Source organism: Oncorhynchus mykiss, chromosome 3 (genome assembly GCF_057628025.1).
Source record: "Oncorhynchus mykiss isolate SJ-2025 chromosome 3, ASM5762802v1, whole genome shotgun sequence".
NCBI classification, from domain to species: Eukaryota; Metazoa; Chordata; class Actinopteri; order Salmoniformes; family Salmonidae; genus Oncorhynchus; species Oncorhynchus mykiss.
The window spans coordinates 81,141,671-81,161,982 of NC_143024.1; the positions used below are offsets into that span (position 1 = coordinate 81,141,671).

A 20,312-nucleotide genomic window follows, 5' to 3' on the forward strand; every position below is an offset into this window, starting at 1 on the left:
TAGAGAAGATGTAGTCGTGACATTACTTATTTTTTGTGATTTAAAAAAATAAATATCTGTTATAATCATGGTAATTGTCGGGTATGGGTATCTTAGTGGGTGGGTGATACTGTGAAGGGGGTGGGGTCTGGAGCTGTCACTCACCTTAGGGCCCATCGGCCCAGCGGGTCCCTCATGGCCCTGCATGCCCGGGAACCCCATGTTGCCTTGGAGACCAGGAAATCCACGCTCACCCTACAGGAGACACAACAATAGTTAAACAGAGTTGGGTGAAGTTACCACAGAGGCTGGTCAGTTTCATGTTTTTCAACATTATGGTTAGGTTTAGCATCCTAAAAAAAAAATATATATATAATATTTTGAGAAAGTATTATATATTTTATATAATAATGTTATTTCATGGTTTTGATGTCTTCACTATTATTCTACAATGTAGAAAATAGTAAAAATAAGACACTTTTGACTGGTACTGTGTATATATATTACTATTTTCTACGTAATAATAGTGAAGACATCAAAACCATGAAATAACACATATGGAATCATGTAGTAACCAAAAAAAGTGTTTGATTTGACATTTGAGATTCTCAAAGTAGCCACCCTTTGCCTTGATGACAAATTTGCACACGCTCTCAACCAGCTTCATGAGGTAGTCATCTGGAATGCATATTAATTAACAGGTGTGCCTTGTTAAAAGTTAATTTGTGGAATTTCTTTCTTTCTTAATATGTTTGAGCCAATCGGTTGTGTTGTGACAATGTAGGGGTGGTATACAGAACTATTTGGTAAAAGACCAAGTCCATATTATGGCAAGAACAACTCAAATAAGCAAAGATAAATGACAGTCCATCATTACTTTAAGACATGAAAGTGAGTCAATTCGGAACATTTCAAGAACTTTGAAAGTTTCTTCAAGTGCTGTCGCAAAAACCATCAAGCGCAATGATGAAACTGGCTCTCATGAGGACCACCACAGGAAAGGAAGACCCAGAGTTACTTCTGCTGCAGAGGATACGTTCATTAGTGTTTACCAGCCTCAGAAATTGCAGCCCAAATAAATGCTTCACAGAGTTCAAGTAACAGACACAACTCAACATCCACTGTTCAGAGGATGTGTGAATCAGGCCTTCATGGTTGAATTGCTGATGATCTGTGATTTATTTAGAATTCAAAGCACACTTAATGAGCATGGCTACCACAGCATTCTGCAGCAAAATGCCATCCCATCTGGTTTGGACTTAGTGGGACTATCATTTGTTTATCAACAGGACAATGACCCACCACACCTCCAGGTTGTGTAAGGGCTATTTGACCAAGAAGGAGAGTGATGGAGTGCTGCATCAGATGACCTGGCCTCCAAAATCCGACCTCAACACAATTGAGATGGTTTGGGATGAGTGTGCAAAGCTGCCATCAAGGCAAAGGGTGGCTACTTTAACACTTTTTTGGTTACTACATGATGTGTGTTACTTCATAGTGTTGATGTCTTAACTACTATCCTACAATGTAGAACATAGTACAAATAAAGAAAAACCCTTGAATGAGTAGGTATGTCCAAACTTCTGTTTCCCATGCTTGTTCACTGAACCATAAATGATAAATGAACATGCACCTGTGGAACGGTCGTTAAGACACTAACAGCTTACAGATGGCAGGCAATTAAGGTCACAGTTATGAAAACTTAGGACACTAAAGAGGCCTTTCTACTGACTCTGAAAAACACCAACAGAAAGAGGCCCAGGGTCCCTGCTCATCTGCGTGAACGTGCCTTAGGTATGCTGCAAGGAGGCATGAGGACTACAGATGTGGCCAGGGATATAAATTGCAATGTCCGTACTGTGAGACACCTAAGACAGCGCTACAGGGAGACAGGACGGACAGCCGATCACCCTCGCAGTGGCAGACCACATGTAACAACACTTGCACAGGATTGGTACATCCGAACATCACACCTGCGGGACAGGTAGAGGATGGCAACGACAACTGCCCGAGTTACACCAGGAACGCACAATCCCTCTATCAGTGCTTAGACTGTCCTCAATAGGCTGAGAGAGGCTGGACTGAGGTCTTGTAGGCCTGTTGTAAGGAAGGTCCTCACCAGACATCTCTGGCAACAACGTCGCCTATGGGCGCAAACCCACCGTTGCTGGACCAGACAGGACTGGCAAAAAAGTGCTCTTCACTGACGAGTCACGGTTTTGTCTCACCAGGGGTGATGGTCGGATTTACGTTTATTGTTGGAGGAATGAGCGTTACACCGAGGCCTGTACTCTGGAGCGGGATCGATTTGGAGATGGAGGATCCGTCATGGTCTGGGGCGGTGTGTCACAGCATCATCGCACTGAGCTTGTTGTCAATGCAGGCAATCTCAACGCTGTGCGTTACAGGGAAGAAACCCTCCTCCCTCATGTGGTACCCTTCCTGCAGGCTCATCCTGACATGACCCTCCAGCATGACAATGCCACCAGCAATACTGCTTGTTCTGTGCGTGATTTCCTGCAAGACAGGAATATTAGCCCGGATAGCCCGGATATTAATCCCATTGAGCACGTCTGGGACCTGTTGGATCGGAGGATGAGGGCTAGGGCCATTCCCCCCAGAAATGTCCGGGAACTTGCAGGTGCCTTAGTGGAAGAGCGGGGTAACATCTCACAGCAAGAACTGGCAAATCTGGTGCAGTCCATGAGGAGGAGATACACTGCAGTACTTAATGCAGCTAGTGGCCACACCAGATACTGACTGTTACTTTTGATTTTGACCCCCCCTTTGTTCAGGGACACATTTTTCCATTTCTGTTAGTCACATGTCTGCAGAACTTGTTCTGTTTATGTCTCAGTTGTTGAATCTTATGTTCATACAAATATTTAAACAAGTTAAGTTTGCTGAAAATAAACGCAGTTGACAGTGAGAGGACGTTACTTTTTTTCTGAGTTCATGAAGAGGATTAATGAGACAGTAATAGCTGATTGCTTCATGTGTTCCATCTATCTGCCACCAGATGGAGCCACAGTCCTTTCTCAGGCCAGAGTGGTCTGCTCTGACCAACAATGTATATTATCCCTGGTTAGCGGTTGCTCTGTATTGTCCGCTGAGCGATTTTGAAGCCACAAGTGAGCCATATTGGCACTCCTCAATAGGAGAGGCCCTCCAAATGAAATTCTACAGCTGTTCTATTAAATGTTTCATGGACAAAATGACATCTATTTAAGCCTTTTTTTGTTTATACCTTAAGGAAAATGTTTTAAATATTATAAAATGTTTTGTTTGTATGTTTAGATGACATAATATAATGTATATAATGCAAAAAATAATGTACATATTAACAAATACATGTTTATAGCTTAAACATTTATTTTTTTACAACGGTGGCGGAGTGCCAAGATGAAGGCAATGTGGCTTCAACACAGCGCCCCCTATAGATCATTTGGTGTACTGTGCATTCTGAAAGTATTCAAACCCCTTCACTTTTTCCATATTTGTTACGTTAAAGCCGTATTCTAAAATGGATTAGATTTTAAAAATCCTCATCAATCTACACACAAAACCCCATAACGACAAAGCGAAAACAGGTTGGTATTTATTTATTTTTTAAATACCTTATTTACATAAGTATTCAAACCCTTTGCTATGAAACTCGAAATTGAGCTCAGGTGCATCCTGTTTCCATTGATCATCCTTGAGATGTTTCTACAACTTGATTGGAGTCCACCTGTCGTAAATTAAATTGATTGGACATGATTTGGAAAGGCACATACCTGTCTATATAAGGTCCCACTGTTGACAGTGATGTCAGAGAAAAAAACAAGCTATGAGGTTGAAGGAATTGTCCGTAGAGCTCCGAGACAGTATTGTGTCGAGGCACAGATCTGGGGAAAGGTACCAAACAATATCTGCAGCATTGAAGGTCCCCAAGAACACAGTGGCCTCCATCATTCTTAAAACGAAGAAGTTAAGAACCATCAAGACTCTTCCTAGAGCTGGCCGCCTGGTCAAACTGAGCAATCTGGGGAGAAGGGCCTTGGCCAGGGATGTGACCAAGAACCTGATGGTCACTCTGACAGAGCTCCAGAGTTCCTCTATGGAGATGGGAGAACCTTCCAGAAGGACAACCATCTCTGTAGCACTCCACCAATCAGGCCTTTATGGTAGGAGCCAGACAGAAGCCACTCTTCAGTAAAAGGCACATGACATGACAATGAGAAACAAGATTCTCTGGTCTGATGAACCCAAGATTGGACTCTTTGGCCTGAATTCCAAGCGTCATGTCTGGAAGAAACCAGGCACCACTCATCACCTGGCCAATACCATTCCTACCGTGAAGCATCGTGGTGGCAGCATCATGCTGTGGGGATGTTTTTCAGCAGCAGGCACTGGGCGACTAGTCAAGATCGAGGGAAGGATTAACAGATCAAAGTACAGAGATCCTTGATAAAAAAATCCTGCTCCAAAGTGCTCAGGACCTCAGACTGTGGCGAAGGTTCACCTTCCAACAGGACAACGACCCTACGCACACAGCCAAGACAACACAGGAGTGGCTTCGGGACAAGTCTCTGAATGTCCTTGAGTGGCCCAGCAAGAGACCGTACTTGAACCTGATCGAACATCAAATCAAATCAAATCTCTGGCGAGATCTGAAAATAGGTGTGCAGCAACGCTATCCATCCAACCTGACAGAGTTTGAGAGGATCTGCAGAGAAGAATGGGAGAAACTCCACAAATACAGGTGTGCCCAGCTTGTAGAGTCATACCCAAGAAGACTGTAGGCTGTAATCGCTGCCAAAGGTGCTTCAATAAAGTACTAAGTAAATGGTCTGAATTGTATTTATTTTTAATACATTCGCAAACATTTTTGGAAACCTGTTTTTGCATAGTCATTATGGGGTATTGTGTGTAGATTAATGAGGGGAAAAAACTATTTAATACATTTTGGAATAAGGCTGTAAAGTAACAAAATGTGGAAAAAGTCAAGGGGTCTGAATACTTTCCGAATGCACTGTATATACAGTTGAAGTGGGAAGTTTACATACACCTTAGCCAAATACATTTAAACTCCGTTTTAAACCCTGACATTTAATCCTAGTAAAACTTCCCTGTCTTTGGTCAGTTAGGATCACCACTTTATTTGAACCTGTTTTGGAGATTGGTTTAATGTGAAATGTCAAAATAATAATAGAGAGAATGATTTATTTCATATTTTATTTCTTTCATCACATTCCCAGTGGGTCAGAAGTTTACACACACTCAATTTGTATTTGTGTCACGTTCTGACCTTAGTTCTGTTATTATAGCTTTGTTTTAGTATGGTCAGGGTGTGAGTTGGGTGGGTTGTCTATGTTCGTTTTTCTATCATTTGGGATTTCTGTGTTCGGCCTAGTATGGTTCTCAATCAGAGGCAGCTGTTAATCGTTGTCCCTGATTGAGAATCATACTTAGGTAGCCTGGGTTTCACTTTTGAGTTGTGGATGTTTGTCTTCCGTGTCAGTGTTTGTCGCCACACGGGACTGTTTCGCTCATTTCAAGTTTATTGTTTTGTATTTCGTAGTGTTCAGTTTATGTTTTAAAATAAACATTATGGACAATTACAACGCTGCGTTTTGGTCCTCCGATCCTTCTCGCTTCTCCTCAGAAGAAGAGGAGGACAAGGTTCGTTACAGAAACACCCACCACCAAAGGACCAAGCAGCGTGGTAACGGGCAGCAACAGCGATCTCAGGACTCCTGGACATGGGAGGAGATTCTGGACGGCAAGGGACCCTGGGCACAGGCTGGAAAGTATCGCCGCCCCAAGGCTGAGCTGGAGGCAGCGAAAGCTGAGAGGCGGTGGTATGAGGAGGCAGCACGGCTGCGTGGCAGGAAGCCCAAGAGGCAGCCCCAAAAATGTATTGGGGGGGAGCACACGGGGAGTGTGGTGAAGCCAGGTAGGAGACCTGCGGCAACTTCCCATGCTTACCGGAGAGAGAGAGGGACCGGGCAGGTACCGTGTTATGCGGTGGAGCGCATGGTGTCCCCAGTGCGTGTGCATAGCCTGGTGCGGTACATTCCAGCTCCTCGTATCGGCCGGGCTAGAGTGGGCATCGAGCCAGGTGCCATGAAGCCGGCTCAGCAGATCTTGTCTCCAGTGCGTCTCCTCGGGCCGGTGTACATGGCCCCAGCCTTACGCATGGTGTCCCCGGTTCGCCAGCACAGCCCAGTGCGGGCTATTCCACCTCGCCGCACTGGCCTGGCTACGGGGGCATTCAACCAGGTAAGGTTGGGCAGGCTCGGTGCTCAAGAGCTCCAGTGCGCCTTCACGGTTCGGTCTATCCGGTGCCACCTCTATGTACCAGCCCTCCGGTGGCAGCCCCCAGCACCAGGCAGTCTCTCTGTCTCCTCCCCACAGGTGCTCCCGCCTGTCCAGCGCTGCCGGAGTCTCCCACCTGTCCGGCGCTGCCGGAGTCTCCCGCCTGTCCGGCGCTTCGACCTCCGGATCGTCCTCGAGGCCGGTGGCGGCGCGCTGTGGGAGCCGCGCATCAGGGGGGGGGGGGGTCACTGTCACGACTTCCGCCGAAGTTGGCTCCCCTGCCTGTTCGGGCGGTGCACGGCGGTCGTCGTCACCGTCCTACTAGCCGCCACCGATCCCTTTTTCGTTTGTCTGTTTGTTTTGTCTTATTAGTTTCACCTATGTTTCTGTTGTTTGGTTTAATGAGCTTTATTTAGTAGGTAGATCCGCCCTTGTTTTGTGTGGGGTTGTCTTTATGTTACGTGTGTGCATTTTAGGTAGAGGTGGGTGTTTCTGTAATGGATCTTGTCCTCCTCTTCTGAGGAGGAGTAGCGAGAAGGATCGGAGGACCAATGCGCAGCGTGGTAAGTGTCCATAATGTTTAATAAAAAATGAACACTGAAATACAAAACAATAAACGTGACTAAATGACACAAATTAAACAGTACCGTGTGGAACAAACACTGACACGGAAAATAAACACCCACAACTCAAAAGTGAAACCCAGGCTACCTATGTATGGTTCTCAATCAGGAACAACGATTGACAGCTGCCTCTGATTGAGAACCATACTAGGCCGAACACAGAAATCCCAAATGATAGAAAAACGAACATAGACAACCCACCCAACTCACGCCCTGACCATTCTAAAACAAAGATATAATAACAGAACTAAGGTCAGAACGTGACAATTTGGTAGCATTGCCTTTAATTAAATTGTTTAACTTAGGTCAAACGTTTCGGGTAGCCTTCCACAAGTTTCCGACAATGAGTTGGGTGAATTTTGGCCCATTCCTCCTGACAGAGCTGGTGTAACTGAGTCAGGTTTGTAGGCCTCCTTTCTCGCACATGCTTTTTCAGTTCTGCCCACAGATTTTCTATAGGATTGAGGTCAGGGCTTTTTGATGGCCACTCCAATACCTTTACTTTGTTGTCCTGAAGCCATTTTGACACAACTTTGGAAGTATGCTTGGGGTCATTGTCCATTTGGAAGACCCATTTGCGACCAAGCTTTAACTTCCTGACTGATGTCTTGAGATGTTGCTTCAATATATCCACATAATTTTCCTTCTCATGATGCCATCTATTTTGTGACGTCCCTCCTGCAGCAAAGCACCCCCACAACATGATGCTGCTGCCCCCCCCCCCCCCCCCCCGTGCTTCACATTTGGGATGGTGTTCTCGGCTTGCAAGCCTCGCCCTTTTGCATCCAAACATAACAACGGTCATTATGGCCAAACAGTTCTATTTTTGTTTCATCAGACCAGAGAACATTTCTCCAAAAAGTATGATCTTTGTCCTCATGTGCAGTTGCAAACCCGTAGTCTGGCTTTTTTATGGCGGTTTTGGAGCAGTTGCTTCTTCCTTGCTGAGCGGTCTTTCAGGTTATGTCGATATATGACTCGTTTTACTGTGGATATAGATACTTTTGTACCTGTTTCCCCCAGCATATTCACAAGGTCCTTTGCTGTTGTTCTGGGATTGATTTGCACTTATCGTGCCAAAGTACGTTAATTTCTAGGAGACAGAACGCGGCTCCTTCCTTAGCGGTATGACGGCTGCGTGGTCCCATGGTGTTTATACTTGCATGTTTGTACAGATTAATGTGATACCTTCTGGCGTTTGGAAATTGCTCCCAAGGATGAACCAGACTTGTGGATGTCTACAACTTTTTTTTTCTGAGGTCTTGGCTGATTTCTTTTGATTTTCCCATGATGTCAAGCAAAGAGGCACTGAGTTTGAAGGTAGGTCTGGAAATACATCCACAGGGACACCTCCAATTGACTCAAATGATGTCAATTAGCCTATCAGAAGCTTCTAAAGCCATGACATCATTTTCTGTTTCTATTTTCGGGAATTTTCCAAGCTGTTTAAAAGCACAGTCAACTTAGTGTATGTTAACTTCTGACCCACTGGAATTGTGACACAGTGAATTATGAGTGAAATAATCTGTCTGTAAACAATTACTTGTGTCACACACAAAGTAGATGTCCTAACCGACTTGCCAAAACTATAGTTTGTTAACATGAAATTTGTGGAGTGGTTGAAAAACAAAATGTAATGACTCCAACTTAAGTGTATGTAAACTTCTGACTTCAACTGTATAAATCATTGGCTCTTGCCCATTGAACTACATTCTGAGCTGCCAAGAGTGAAAGACAGGGAACTAGAAGGGAAAATGTGCTATTTGGAGCCCTTTTTGTGTATGTCTGTCTTTCTTAAGGCGTCAGCATGCTTCGGGTCGGCTGGCCACACTCCCTTATACGACCTACGCTTGAAAAACGAGACAAAAGTGTCAATAGTACAGTTTATCCATCTACACTTCCTCAAAATAGTCCGAATGAATCTAAGATAACTCAAGAAATCTGCCATTCATTCTGACGTTTTTGTAGAAAAGATCTTAGTCGCTCAATCGTACATCTAACTAAGATGTTTTGTGCAGTGTTTCTCAAGTGATTTTTTGTTGTTGTTGCTGCATGAATATAATTTGTTTCTCATTGAATCACAGCAAACACAAAGGAGCGCAGACGTTTAAAATGTTGTGTGAACAGCCTTATCGAAAACCAAAATGAACAGCCTTATCGAAAACCAAAATGAACAGCCTTATCGAACACCAAAATGAACAGCCTTATCGAAAACCAAAATGAACAGCCTTATCGAACACCAAAATGAACAGCCTTATCGAACACCAAAATGAACAGCCTTATCGAAAACCAAAATGAACAGCCTTATCGAAAACCAAAATGAACAGCCTTATCGAACACCAAAATGAACAGCCTTATCGAACACCAAAATGAACAGCCTTATCGAAAACCAAAATGAACAGCCTTATCGAAAACCAAAATGAACAGCCTTATCGAACACCAAAATGAACAGCCTTATCGAAAACCAAAATGAACAGCCTTATCGAACACCAAAATGAACAGCCTTATCGAACACCAAAATGAACAGCCTTATCGAACACCAAAATGAACAGCCTTATCGAACACCAAAATGAACAGCCTTATCGAAAACCAAAATGAACAGCCTTATCGAAAACCAAAATGAACAGCCTTATCGAACACCAAAATGAACAGCCTTATCGAAAACCAAAATGAACAGCCTTATCGAACACCAAAATGAACAGCCTTATCGAACACCAAAATGAACAGCCTTATCGAACACCAAAATGAACAGCCTTATCGAAAACCAAAATGAACAGCCTTATCGAAAACCAAAATGAACAGCCTTATCGAAAACCAAAATGAACAGCCTTATCGAACACCAAAATGAACAGCCTTATCGAAAACCAAAATGAACAGCCTTATCGAACACCAAAATGAACAGCCTTATCGAACACCAAAATGAACAGCCTTATCGAACACCAAAATGAACAGCCTTATCGAACACCAAAATGAACAGCCTTATCGAACACCAAAATGAACAAAAACGTCACAAAATGCAATCATAATACATGGACTGTTCTGAACTGTTTTGAATGGGAAGCTGATGCCTTTACTCTCTCGCCCTGCTGCCTCTTTCTTCTACCTCCATCCCTCCATTCCTAAAGCTCACCAACATAACGTTCTGGGCCATGGGAACCAGGACACGGGCTGGTTGCCAAGGGAACAGAACCGCCGTCGTGGGCGACAGGAAGTGACATCATCATAGTGAACATATGCATGGAGAGTTGAAACAGCAGTTGATTTGCCAGTCTTCAACACCTTTCAACAGAGACTGAGACGTGAGGTATGACCTCACCAGGCTCAGCCTGTCAGTCAGTCAGTACAGGCCTGGCTCCAGAGAACACACAGCACACAGTAGTCCTCTCTGGACAATCTCTGTCTGGCTACTGTTTCTTGAACACAGAGTAGATAAGACACTGTTGCTAGGTTCTAATGTGTGTGAGAAAATACACATAGAGTAGCAATGCAATTGTTGTTTTCTGAGCTTCCTGAGAAGGTGCTGCTCTCATTGTGTCCTTGTTACTGGAAGATAACAAAGGCCGTGTCTGTAGATCTTCTTGGAAACTTTTAACCACAATTAGAAACACTGCATGATTGCTGGATTTACTTTTCCAGTGCATTACTGTTTCAAGAGTGGATTAGAGATGGTTTGGTCTGGTAGGAATGCACTCTCAGCCCAGCTGTGTGTCTGGACATGCTCTAATTCTGCCTGATTCCAGTCCAGCTCCATCCTGATCCCTGCTCCGTGTTGGCCCTCTGCTCCTCCGTTTTACAGCCAGGACTACTAAGTCCCACTGGGCTGACCCCTGACCCCTAACCCCTAACCCGGAACCCACAAACCACGCTCTGCTACGCCCCTTTGAGCCTATCAGGGATTCTGGACTGTTTTGAAGTTGTACAATCTGTAGTTTCTTGGTGGGGATCTTAGAGAGAGTAGGTGAAAGAGTGAGACACAACGTGAAGAAAAGCGAGAGAAGACAACCAATATGAAACTGATAGACAATGAGGAACTGATGGATAGAATGCTCACCTTTGCTCCTTTCACTCCACTGCAGTCACATTTCCCTTCACATGATGACCCAGAGCACCCCTAGAGAGAGAGAGAGAGAGAGAGACAGAGAGAGAGAGAGAGACAGAGAGAGACAGAGAGACAGAGAGAGAGAGAGAGAGAGAGACAGAGAGAGAGAGGAGAGAAAGTCCATATTACAGTCATTACATAGACCTCAGTAACCAAGTACAGACTGAGACAGCATTTTACACCAGAGGGCAACATAATCCCCCCTAGTATTCCAACGCTTTCTGATTTATCTGCCCATGTCAGAGAGGCTACAAACAGCAAACACCGACATGCTAACACACACACATACACACACAGTGTGAACCAGGATCATTCATTTGATCAGTTCAGGAGATAAAGGTGGTGTTAACTGCTATCATTTGCTTTTCAGTTATGTGGCAGCTCTCCTGAAGCAATCCTACAAGGGAGTTACCAAAATGACAATTTACCAGCTGGCCTCACTACTCTCTCAACAGGATCCCCTCTCCCTCCCCTCCCCTTCCCTTCCCTCTCCATCTCCTTTCCTCTCCCTCCCTTCCCTCTTCTCCCTCCCCCTCCCTCCCTTCTCAATCCCCTTCCCTCTTCTCCCTCCCCTCCCCTTTTCTCCCTCCCCTCTACTTCCTCTCTTCCTCTCCTCTCCCAGGGACTAAAGCCTGGGACCTGGCCTGTACTCTTCCTCTCCTCTCCCAGGGACTAGAGCCTGGGACCTGGCCTGTACTCTTCCTCTCCTCTCTTCCCTCCCTCTATCATCCAGCTGTTCCATTGCTTCTTGACAGAGTCCTGTCAGGCAGGACAGGCCAGAGTCTATCAACTGACACTGGATCTACACTGTGGACAAGGCTGTAGAGAACACATGAGCCCCTAAACACACACACACACACACACACACACACACACACACACACACACACACACACACACACACACACACACACACACACACACACAGTCTCATCTCCATTATCTACCCCTCACTTCCTTTCTCAATTCCTGTTCACTCCCCACTCCTTCCCTCTCACACAGCCTTGCTTCCGCTCCATCTCATGTCCTGGCTGGATCAACGTGTAGATTCCCTGGGAAACATGGGAATTAGTCACCCTCTAATAAGTCTATCCAGGATGGATCTACACCCTGCTCTCCCCACTATACTCATCCTCATTCTGAATTTATGTGTGGTCTGCAGCAAGTCACCCTCTCTCTCTCCCACTCCTTCTTTCTCCAACTTTCTCTCCACATCCCTCTCTCTCATGTCCTGCTAATGTACTGGAGGTAGAGTGAGCACCTGCTTTAGATCAGATCATAACACAGAGAGAGAGAGAGAGAGAGAGAGAGAGAGAGAGAGAGAGAGAGAGAGAGAGAGAGAGAGCACACTGCCCACAAAATGAGTTGGAAACCGAGCTGCACTTCCTAACCTCCTACCAAATGAATGACCATATTAGATATACATATTTCCCTCAGATTACACAGATCCACAAAGAATTTGAAAACAAACCCAATTTTTATAAACTCCCATATCTACTGGGTGAAATACCATTTGTGGTCTGTTGCCACAAGAAAAGGGCAACCAGTGAAGAACAAACACCATTGTAAATAAAACCCATATTTATGCTTATTTATTTTCCTTTTTGTACTTGAAATATTTTCACATAATATGACATTTGAAATGTCTTTATTCTTTTCGAACTTTTGTGAGTGTAATGTTGATTACTTATTATTTATTATTTTATTGTTTATTTCACTTTTGTTTATTATCTATTTCACTTGCTTTGGCAATGTTAACATATGTTTCCCATGGTAATAAAGCCCCTCGAATTGGATTGAATTGAATTGAGAGAGAGAGAGATGGTTAGAGAGAGAGCCAATAGAGAGAGAGAGCTGAGAGAGAGAGAGAGAGAGAGCTAAGAGAGAGAGAGAGAGAGCTAAGAGAGAGAGAGAGAGAGAGAGCTAAGAGAGAGAGAGAGAGAGCTAAGAGAGAGAGAGAGCTGAGAGAGAGAGCTAAGAGAGAGAGCTAAGAGAGAGAGAGCTAAGAGAGAGAGAGCTAAGAGAGAGAGAGAGCTAAGAGAGAGAGCTAAGAGAGAGAGCTAAGAGAGAGAGAGAGCTAAGAGAGAGAGAGCTAAGAGAGAGAGAGCTAGGAGAGAGAGAGAGCTAAGAGAGAGAGAGAGAGAGAGAGCTAAGAGAGAGAAAGAGAGCTGAGAGAGAGCTAAGAGAGAGCAAGAGAGACTGTAATGAACTGTGTTACTCATAATGGCAACATCCACTATAGCTCATAACAGTAGGGCTTCTGATGCACAGAACCTTTCTACTGCACCAGTATTTCTACCTATCACCATGGTTATTAGATGCTGTAGGGACAGACTTTAGGATGAAACCAGATATTGAAATTGCATTTAGTCTGACACAGATGCAACTAGTCAGTGATCAATCATTCTTCCACCTGTTGTTCTCACTCTGTTTCTCCTTTTCTCCCTGCCTCCGACTCTTTCTTTTTCTCCCACTCTCTTTCTCTGCCTCCCATTCTCTTTCTTTTTCTCCCACTCTATCGCTTTCCCTCCATCCTCCTGTTAGACAAAACCTCTCCATCTTCCTCTGATCAGACATTCCAGCAGGCACTTCAAACTACTGAGACGCCCCGACCCTCTAATCCAGAACACACTCTGACACGCATGACGAGAGAATGTCTCCACAGGTATGTGTGTGAATGTGTGTGTGTGTGTGAATGTGTGTGTATGTGTGTGAATGTGTGTGTGTGTGTGTGTGTGAATGTGTGTGTATGTGTGTGTGTGTGTGTGTGTGTGTGAATGTGTGTGTATGTGTGTGAATGTGTGTGTGTGTGAATGTGTGTGTATGTGTGTGAATGTGTGTGTGTGTGTGTGTGTGTGTGAATGTGTGTGAATGTGTGTGAATGTGTGTGTATGTGTGTGTATGGGTGAGAATGTGTGTGTATGTGTGTGTATGGGTGTGAATGTGTGTGTATGTGTGTGTATGGGTGTGAATGTGTGTGAATGTATGTGTGTGTATGTGTGTGTGTATGTGTGTGAATGTGTGTGTGTATGTGTGTGAATGTGTGTGCGCGCAAGAGTGCTTGTTCATGTCTGTCCGTTCCATCCTGTTATGTTCTCACACTCTGCCATTCTGTGATGTCTGTTACAGGTCTCCTACCACAACATGCTATCTGACAGGAGATCAAAGGAAGTGGAGTGTCTTTCATCCCGTTTTTGTTATGCCTTCTTAGTCCGTTACACATCTCTCTAAACCCAAACACCAGATGGGTGAGATGGCAGGCAGACTAAACTGACATCCACACAAAACAGACTTCTAGTTAATGGCCTGTGCTGCTGTAGAGAGAGCTGGGGCTGATTCAGTATCTGGTCCTACGTGAAAAGGGATCTTAAGACGGTGATATCGCCTCGATTCCCAGGTGTATAGGTCAATGGGGACTATTGTGACTAACGGAAAGCAGTAGAATGTATAAACCATCTCTCTGTGTGTGTCTGGAATGTTTCCCACTGGTTTAGTCATGAGGTCAGCAGGCGTGCACGGATGAAATGAGTGTTAACATGATGAGAAAGGAGGATATTAGGAATGAAATGAATGTTAACATGATGAGAAAGGAGGATATTAGGGATGAAATGAGTGTTAACATGATGAGAAAGGAGGATATTTGGGATGAAATGAGTGTTAACATGATGAGAAAGGAGGATATTAGGAATGAAATGAGTGTTAACTAGATGAGAAAGGAGGATATTAGGGATGAAATGAATGTTAACATGATGAGAAAGGAGGATATTAGGGATGAAATGAGTGTTAACATGATGAGAAAGGAGGATATTAGGGATGAAATGAGTGTTAACATGATGAGAAAGGAGGATATTAGGGATGAAATGAGTGTTAACATGATGAGAAAGGAGGATATTAGGGATGAAATGAGTGTTAACATGATGAGAAAGGAGGATATTAGGGATGAAATGAGTGTTAACATGATGAGAAAGGAGGATATTAGGAATGAAATGAATGTTAAAGGATAGGAGGTGAAGATTCTCTATGAGTCTTGACTTGGCTGTAGTGATAACATGATGAGAAAGGAGGATATTAGGAATGAAATGAATGTTAAAGGATAGGAGGTGAAGATTCTCTATGAGTCTTGACTTGGCTGTAGTGATAACATGATGAGAAAGGAGGATATTAGGAATGAAATGAATGTTAAAGGATAGGAGGTGAAGATTCTCTATGAGTCTTGACTTGGCTGTAGTGATAACATGATGAGAAAGGAGGATATTAGGAATGAAATGAATGTTAAAGGATAGGAGGTGAAGATTCTCTATGAGTCTTGACTTGGCTGTAGTGATAACATGATGAGAAAGGAGGATATTAGGGATGAAATGAATGTTAAAGGATAGGAGGTGAAGATTCTCTATGAGTCTTGACTTGGCTGTAGTGATAACATGATGAGAAAGGAGGATATTAGGGATGAAATGAATGTTAAAGGATAGGAGGTGAAGATTCTCTATGAGTCTTGACTTGGCTGTAGTGATAACATTTTCCCGGAACTAGCGGTTGCATGCATACTCAATCCAACAGATACCAAGCAGACTTCAAGAGAAAATAAACTGTTTCTGAGGAGAGGAGAGGAGAGGAGAGGAGAGGAGAGGAGAGGAGAGGAGAGGAAAGGAGAGGAGAGGAGAGGAGGGGAGGGGAGAGGAGAGGAGAGGAGAGGAGAGGAGAGGAGAGGAGAGGAGGGGAGGGGAGAGGAGAGGAGAGGAGAGGAGAGGAGAGGAGAGGAGAGGAGAGGAGAGGAGAGGAGAGGAGAGGAGGAGAGAGGAGAGGAGAGGAGAGGAGGAGAGAGGAGAGGAGAGGAGAGGAGGAGAGAGGAGAGGAGAGGAGAGGAGGAGAGAGGAGAGGAGAGGAGAGGAGAGGAGGGGAGGGGAGAGGAGAGGAGAGGAGAGGAGAGGAGGAGAGAGGAGAGGAGAGGAGAGGAGAGGAGAGGAGAGGAGAGGAGAGGAGAGGAGAGAGGAGAGGAGAGGAGGAGAGAGGAGAGGAGAGGAGAGGAGAGGAGAGGAGAGGAGGAGAGAGGAGAGGAGAGGAGAGGAGAGGAGAGGAGGGGAGGGGAGAGGAGAGGAGAGGAGAGGAGAGGAGAGGAGAGGAGAGGAGGGGAGGGGAGGGGAGAGGAGAGGAGAGGAGAGGAGAGGAGAGGAGAGGAGAGGAGAGGAGAGGAGGGGAGGGGAGGGGAGGGGAGAGGAGAGGAGAGGAGAGGAGAGGAGAGGAGAGGAGGGGAGGGGAGGGGAGAGGAGAGGAGAGGAGAGGAGAGGAGAGGAGAGGAGAGGAGAGGAGAGGAGAGGAGAGGAGAGGAGAGGAGAGGAGAGGAGAGGAGAGGAGGAGAGAGGAGAGGAGAGGAGAGGAGGAGAGAGGTGAGTAGAGGAGAGGACAGGAGAGGAGAGGAGAGGAGAGGAGGAAAGAGGAGAGGAGAGGAGAGGAGGAGAGAGGAGAGGAGAGGAGAGGAGGGGAGAGGAGAGGAGAGGAGGAGAGAGGAGAGGAGAGGAGAGGAGAGGAGAGGAGAGGAGAGGAGAGGTTCCAGGATGTTGTGAGGAGTGTAATGGGTTTCTAGGTATACAGAACACAATGACTCCCAGGTCTGGAGAGGTTCAAATAAACACCTCAACAGAAACCACACAGGTCTGTGAACATGTGACTGTCTATCATGTTTATGCTTGTGTATCTGTCTGTCAAACCTGTGCAGTTCTAAATGTTATCTATGTATATATGAAAGTTTTTATGTGCATGCCTGTAGCATATTGCGTGTGTGTGGGTGTTTGTTTCTGTGTGTATGTATGAGTGCGTCACTGTGGACGTGAGTGTGTGTTTGTGAGTGTTTAATCCATGGACTATGCTGGACAGGGCCAATGGGCTCCAATGTTTGTTTAGAAACAGACAGATAGAATCTCCAAGTGTCAGCAGAGAGAGAGAGAGAGTCAGTATAGTAGGAAGGAACTGTGATAGGACCAGAGTATAGGAGGAAGGAACTGTGATAGGACCAGAGTATAGTAGGAAGGAACTGTGATAGGACCAGAGTATAGGAGGAAGGAACTGTGATAGGACCAGAGTATAGGAGGAAGGAACTGTGATAGGACCAGAGAAAAGTAAAAGGAACTGTGATAGGACCAGAGTATAGGAGGAAGGAACTGTGATAGGACCAGAGTATAGGAGGAAGGAACTGTGATAGGACCAGAGAAAAGTAAAAGGAACTGTGATAGGACCAGAGTATAGGAGGAAGGAACTGTGATAGGACCAGAGTATAGGAGGAAGGAACTGTGATAGGACCAGAGTATAGGAGGAAGGAACTGTGATAGGACCAGAGGTAGGAATATCTACAAGCTTTGTGTGGATTCATGTTGGGGGATTCGACCACTTGGACATTTGGCTTAATCGCAAGAGTTTAGCCCCGTTCAACACTTTCCAATTGTTGTCTTCTAACGTCATAGCTGGTTTGTCTAACGTCACTACTCAGAAAGAAATGCTATTCTCCTAAACTCTGTATACTGAGGAGAGCAGATGGGAAATAAGAGAACAGAGTGGAGGGGGGCTGGTGAGTAATGTTTATGCTATATTAGAGGGTTCTCACGTCCATATAAACCAGGCCTTCGGATCAATCAGTCGGAGTCTCAATTTACTGTTGAGTTAGAATAGTAGAATACACAAGGTGCAATTTCAAAATGTGGTTGTGCACCAGCAGTTTTTCTCTTGTTATGTCAGTCACTGACAGTCTGTCAATTAGCCCATGTTAGCTAAAAATGAGAGAGAGAGGGAGAGAGAGAGAGAGAGAGAGAGAGAGAGAGAGAGAGAGAGACAGAGAGAGACAGAGAGAGTGGAGAGAGAGTCCTGTCCTGACCAGGAGAGGACCAGGACTTTCCCTGAAGTCCTAAGGCTAAGACAAACAGGGTTCCTCTCACTGTGACATTCTGAGGGAATTTCCGATTTACATAGCATCTGTATGAAACAGCTACCCTCTGTTCTCCTTCTTCCTGTTACAGACAAGCAGTGGAACAAGCTGTGATCAGACACAGATCTGGTCAAAACATCTACACTTTGAAAAGAGTCTAATCAAAATGCTTAGTTTCCATGGTGCTTTTGTAATGAAAAGGCAGAATGACTTTTTCCTCACTGTGTGTGGGAGAGACCATTTTGGCTGGTATCACTTTTAATGGCTCAAGTCACTAAGTCACTGCCATGTCCTGTAGAGCTGAGCTGTAAACTGGGGGTACCGTAAAGCTCAATGACCAGATGGGGGCAGAAACATGCCCAATGCAGGAGTTTTAATCAATATCAAATCAGTTCTGGGTAACATTTAAGTACCTTACTGTAAAGGTTGTCCCCCATGATGAAATCAGGGAGAGGACTATGGATCTACGTCCGTTGGTAATATTGTATTTTCGTACATTTGTACATTCGTCACATGAGATGCCAAAACTTGCCGAAACGTGTGTGAATGATGCCATAGAGATCAAGCAATTTACAAAATTACACTGATTGGCCAGATGGTGGTGCTATAACAAGTGATTGAAAATGCTAACTTTGAAAGGTCCCACCTGTTAGATATTCAGTACATACAAAACTACATACAGTACACACAACACTTTAAACTAGCTGTTATTGGCAGAGGTTTGGAACTCTCTTTGTCATTGGTCTAATAACCAATTTATCGCTGAGTGATGTCACCAGGCAAACTCGCCTTCTGTCACTTTCCTGAAATGTCTGTTCAATGTTTATGACTTCATCTTAACCCTGTTTGAATAGGTGTGTGTGAGGCATGGTCAACACCTGCATATCCAACCCACAGGTCAGGCTAACGTCTGTCTAATGTCCTGTAACAACCTTTGGAGCTGGCAGCCACTCTAGTGTGGAACACCCCAACATTCACATCACAGCCGTCAACCACTGACTATCGCGCCCCACAAACCCCCAGTGTACCCAGAACCACTCAGTGGCTGACTTCACCCTATGCCTGGAGTGTGGCAGGATGTTCCCTCATTCCAAGACCTCTCTCCCTCATGTGTTGCTGCAATAGACTGATATGCATGTGCACACACACGTACACACACGCGCACACACACACACACACACGTACACACGTACACACACGCGCACACACACACACACACACACACGCACACATGTACACACACACACACGCGCGCACACACACATGTACACACACACACACACACCGTGATTGTGACTCTGCTGTACAGACAGTCAGACCATTGCTTAGCGTATTTGCTGAGATACAATGGCAGTCAGTCAAAATAGTGTTTCAGGTCTGGCTTGAAGGTACTTGAATGTGTTTCTTAACTCTGTCCATCCCCTTACATAGAGTACATCAACATGGCTCTCCTCAGCTCCTCAGCTCCTCAGCTCCTCAGCTGAAGTGAAGTGGAATGGCTCTGGGTATTATCGTAAATACTCTTGTCAGCCGGCCACAATGTGGAAGAAGAAGACTGTTTGTTGTTTTTGACGTTTTCAGAAGCTAAACAAAAGTCTTCCTGCTCTGTGTGTGTGCGTGTCTGGTCAGCCTCAGAATATGGTATCCTACAGGTGAACGTTCTCCCTCTCTCTCCCGCTAACTCCTAAACAATGGAGGAGGAGGGAGAGGAGAGGAGGGAGAGATGAGGAGGGAGAGGAGAGGATGGGAGGGGGTCTTCCCTTCTTCCTTCCCCACAGATATGGATTTCGCTGAGGGGAAAACCAGGGAGATTACTTCCATCTCAACTCTCTCCAGACCCAGGGGGTTTTGTATATCCATTGTATGGATGATGTGATCTTCACCACATCAGCCTGATCAGCTAAAGACCCTTTAAACAGAGGAATATGAGTTACGGCAAGGTTGCACAACTCTCAGGTTTATTTGACCTGTCTGTATTGTGTTGTAAGTGTTTGGCACACAGAGAGATGTGTTCTAATTAGCCATAATGACCTCTGATGTGGTCTGGTTCCATTTCCTACAACTCAGATGATAACCGTTGCACAACATTATAATCATGAAGTTGCCTCTACCCTCCTCCCTGGTCCCATTCCCAAATGCCTGGTTGCTCTCTGTGAATTGTTTTCTCATTGGTTTGATCTGTAAGGAGACTGGGTAGGTGAAATAAATTAAACCTCTTAAGGATCTCTACAGATCGGTGTCCCACCCTCGGGTCGGTTGAGCTAATGTGCTCTGAAACAAATAAAGATTACTAAATGGTTCTTCCTCAGATCTTAAGGAACCTCACTGGGTGGGGCTGGAGAGAGTAAGTCTCCATAGTGATATCACCCATCAAGTGTTTTCAGATCAGTGAGAACAA

General features: G+C 45.0%; 1 protein-coding gene across 2 annotated transcripts in view; it reads right to left on the reverse strand.

Annotated features, from left to right (window-relative positions):
• The window catches only part of LOC110520476 (uncharacterized), an 84,308-nt gene that overhangs the window by 23,056 nt on the left and 40,940 nt on the right, over positions 1–20,312 (reverse strand). For both annotated transcript variants that reach the window (XM_036975027.2, XM_090230251.1), the window contains 2 exons: positions 10,954–11,013; positions 145–234 (listed from right to left, as the gene is read on the reverse strand). In XM_036975027.2, coding sequence (XP_036830922.2) covers positions 145–234; positions 10,954–11,013 — 150 coding nt within the window. The remainder of the gene's footprint in view (positions 1–144; positions 235–10,953; positions 11,014–20,312) is intronic.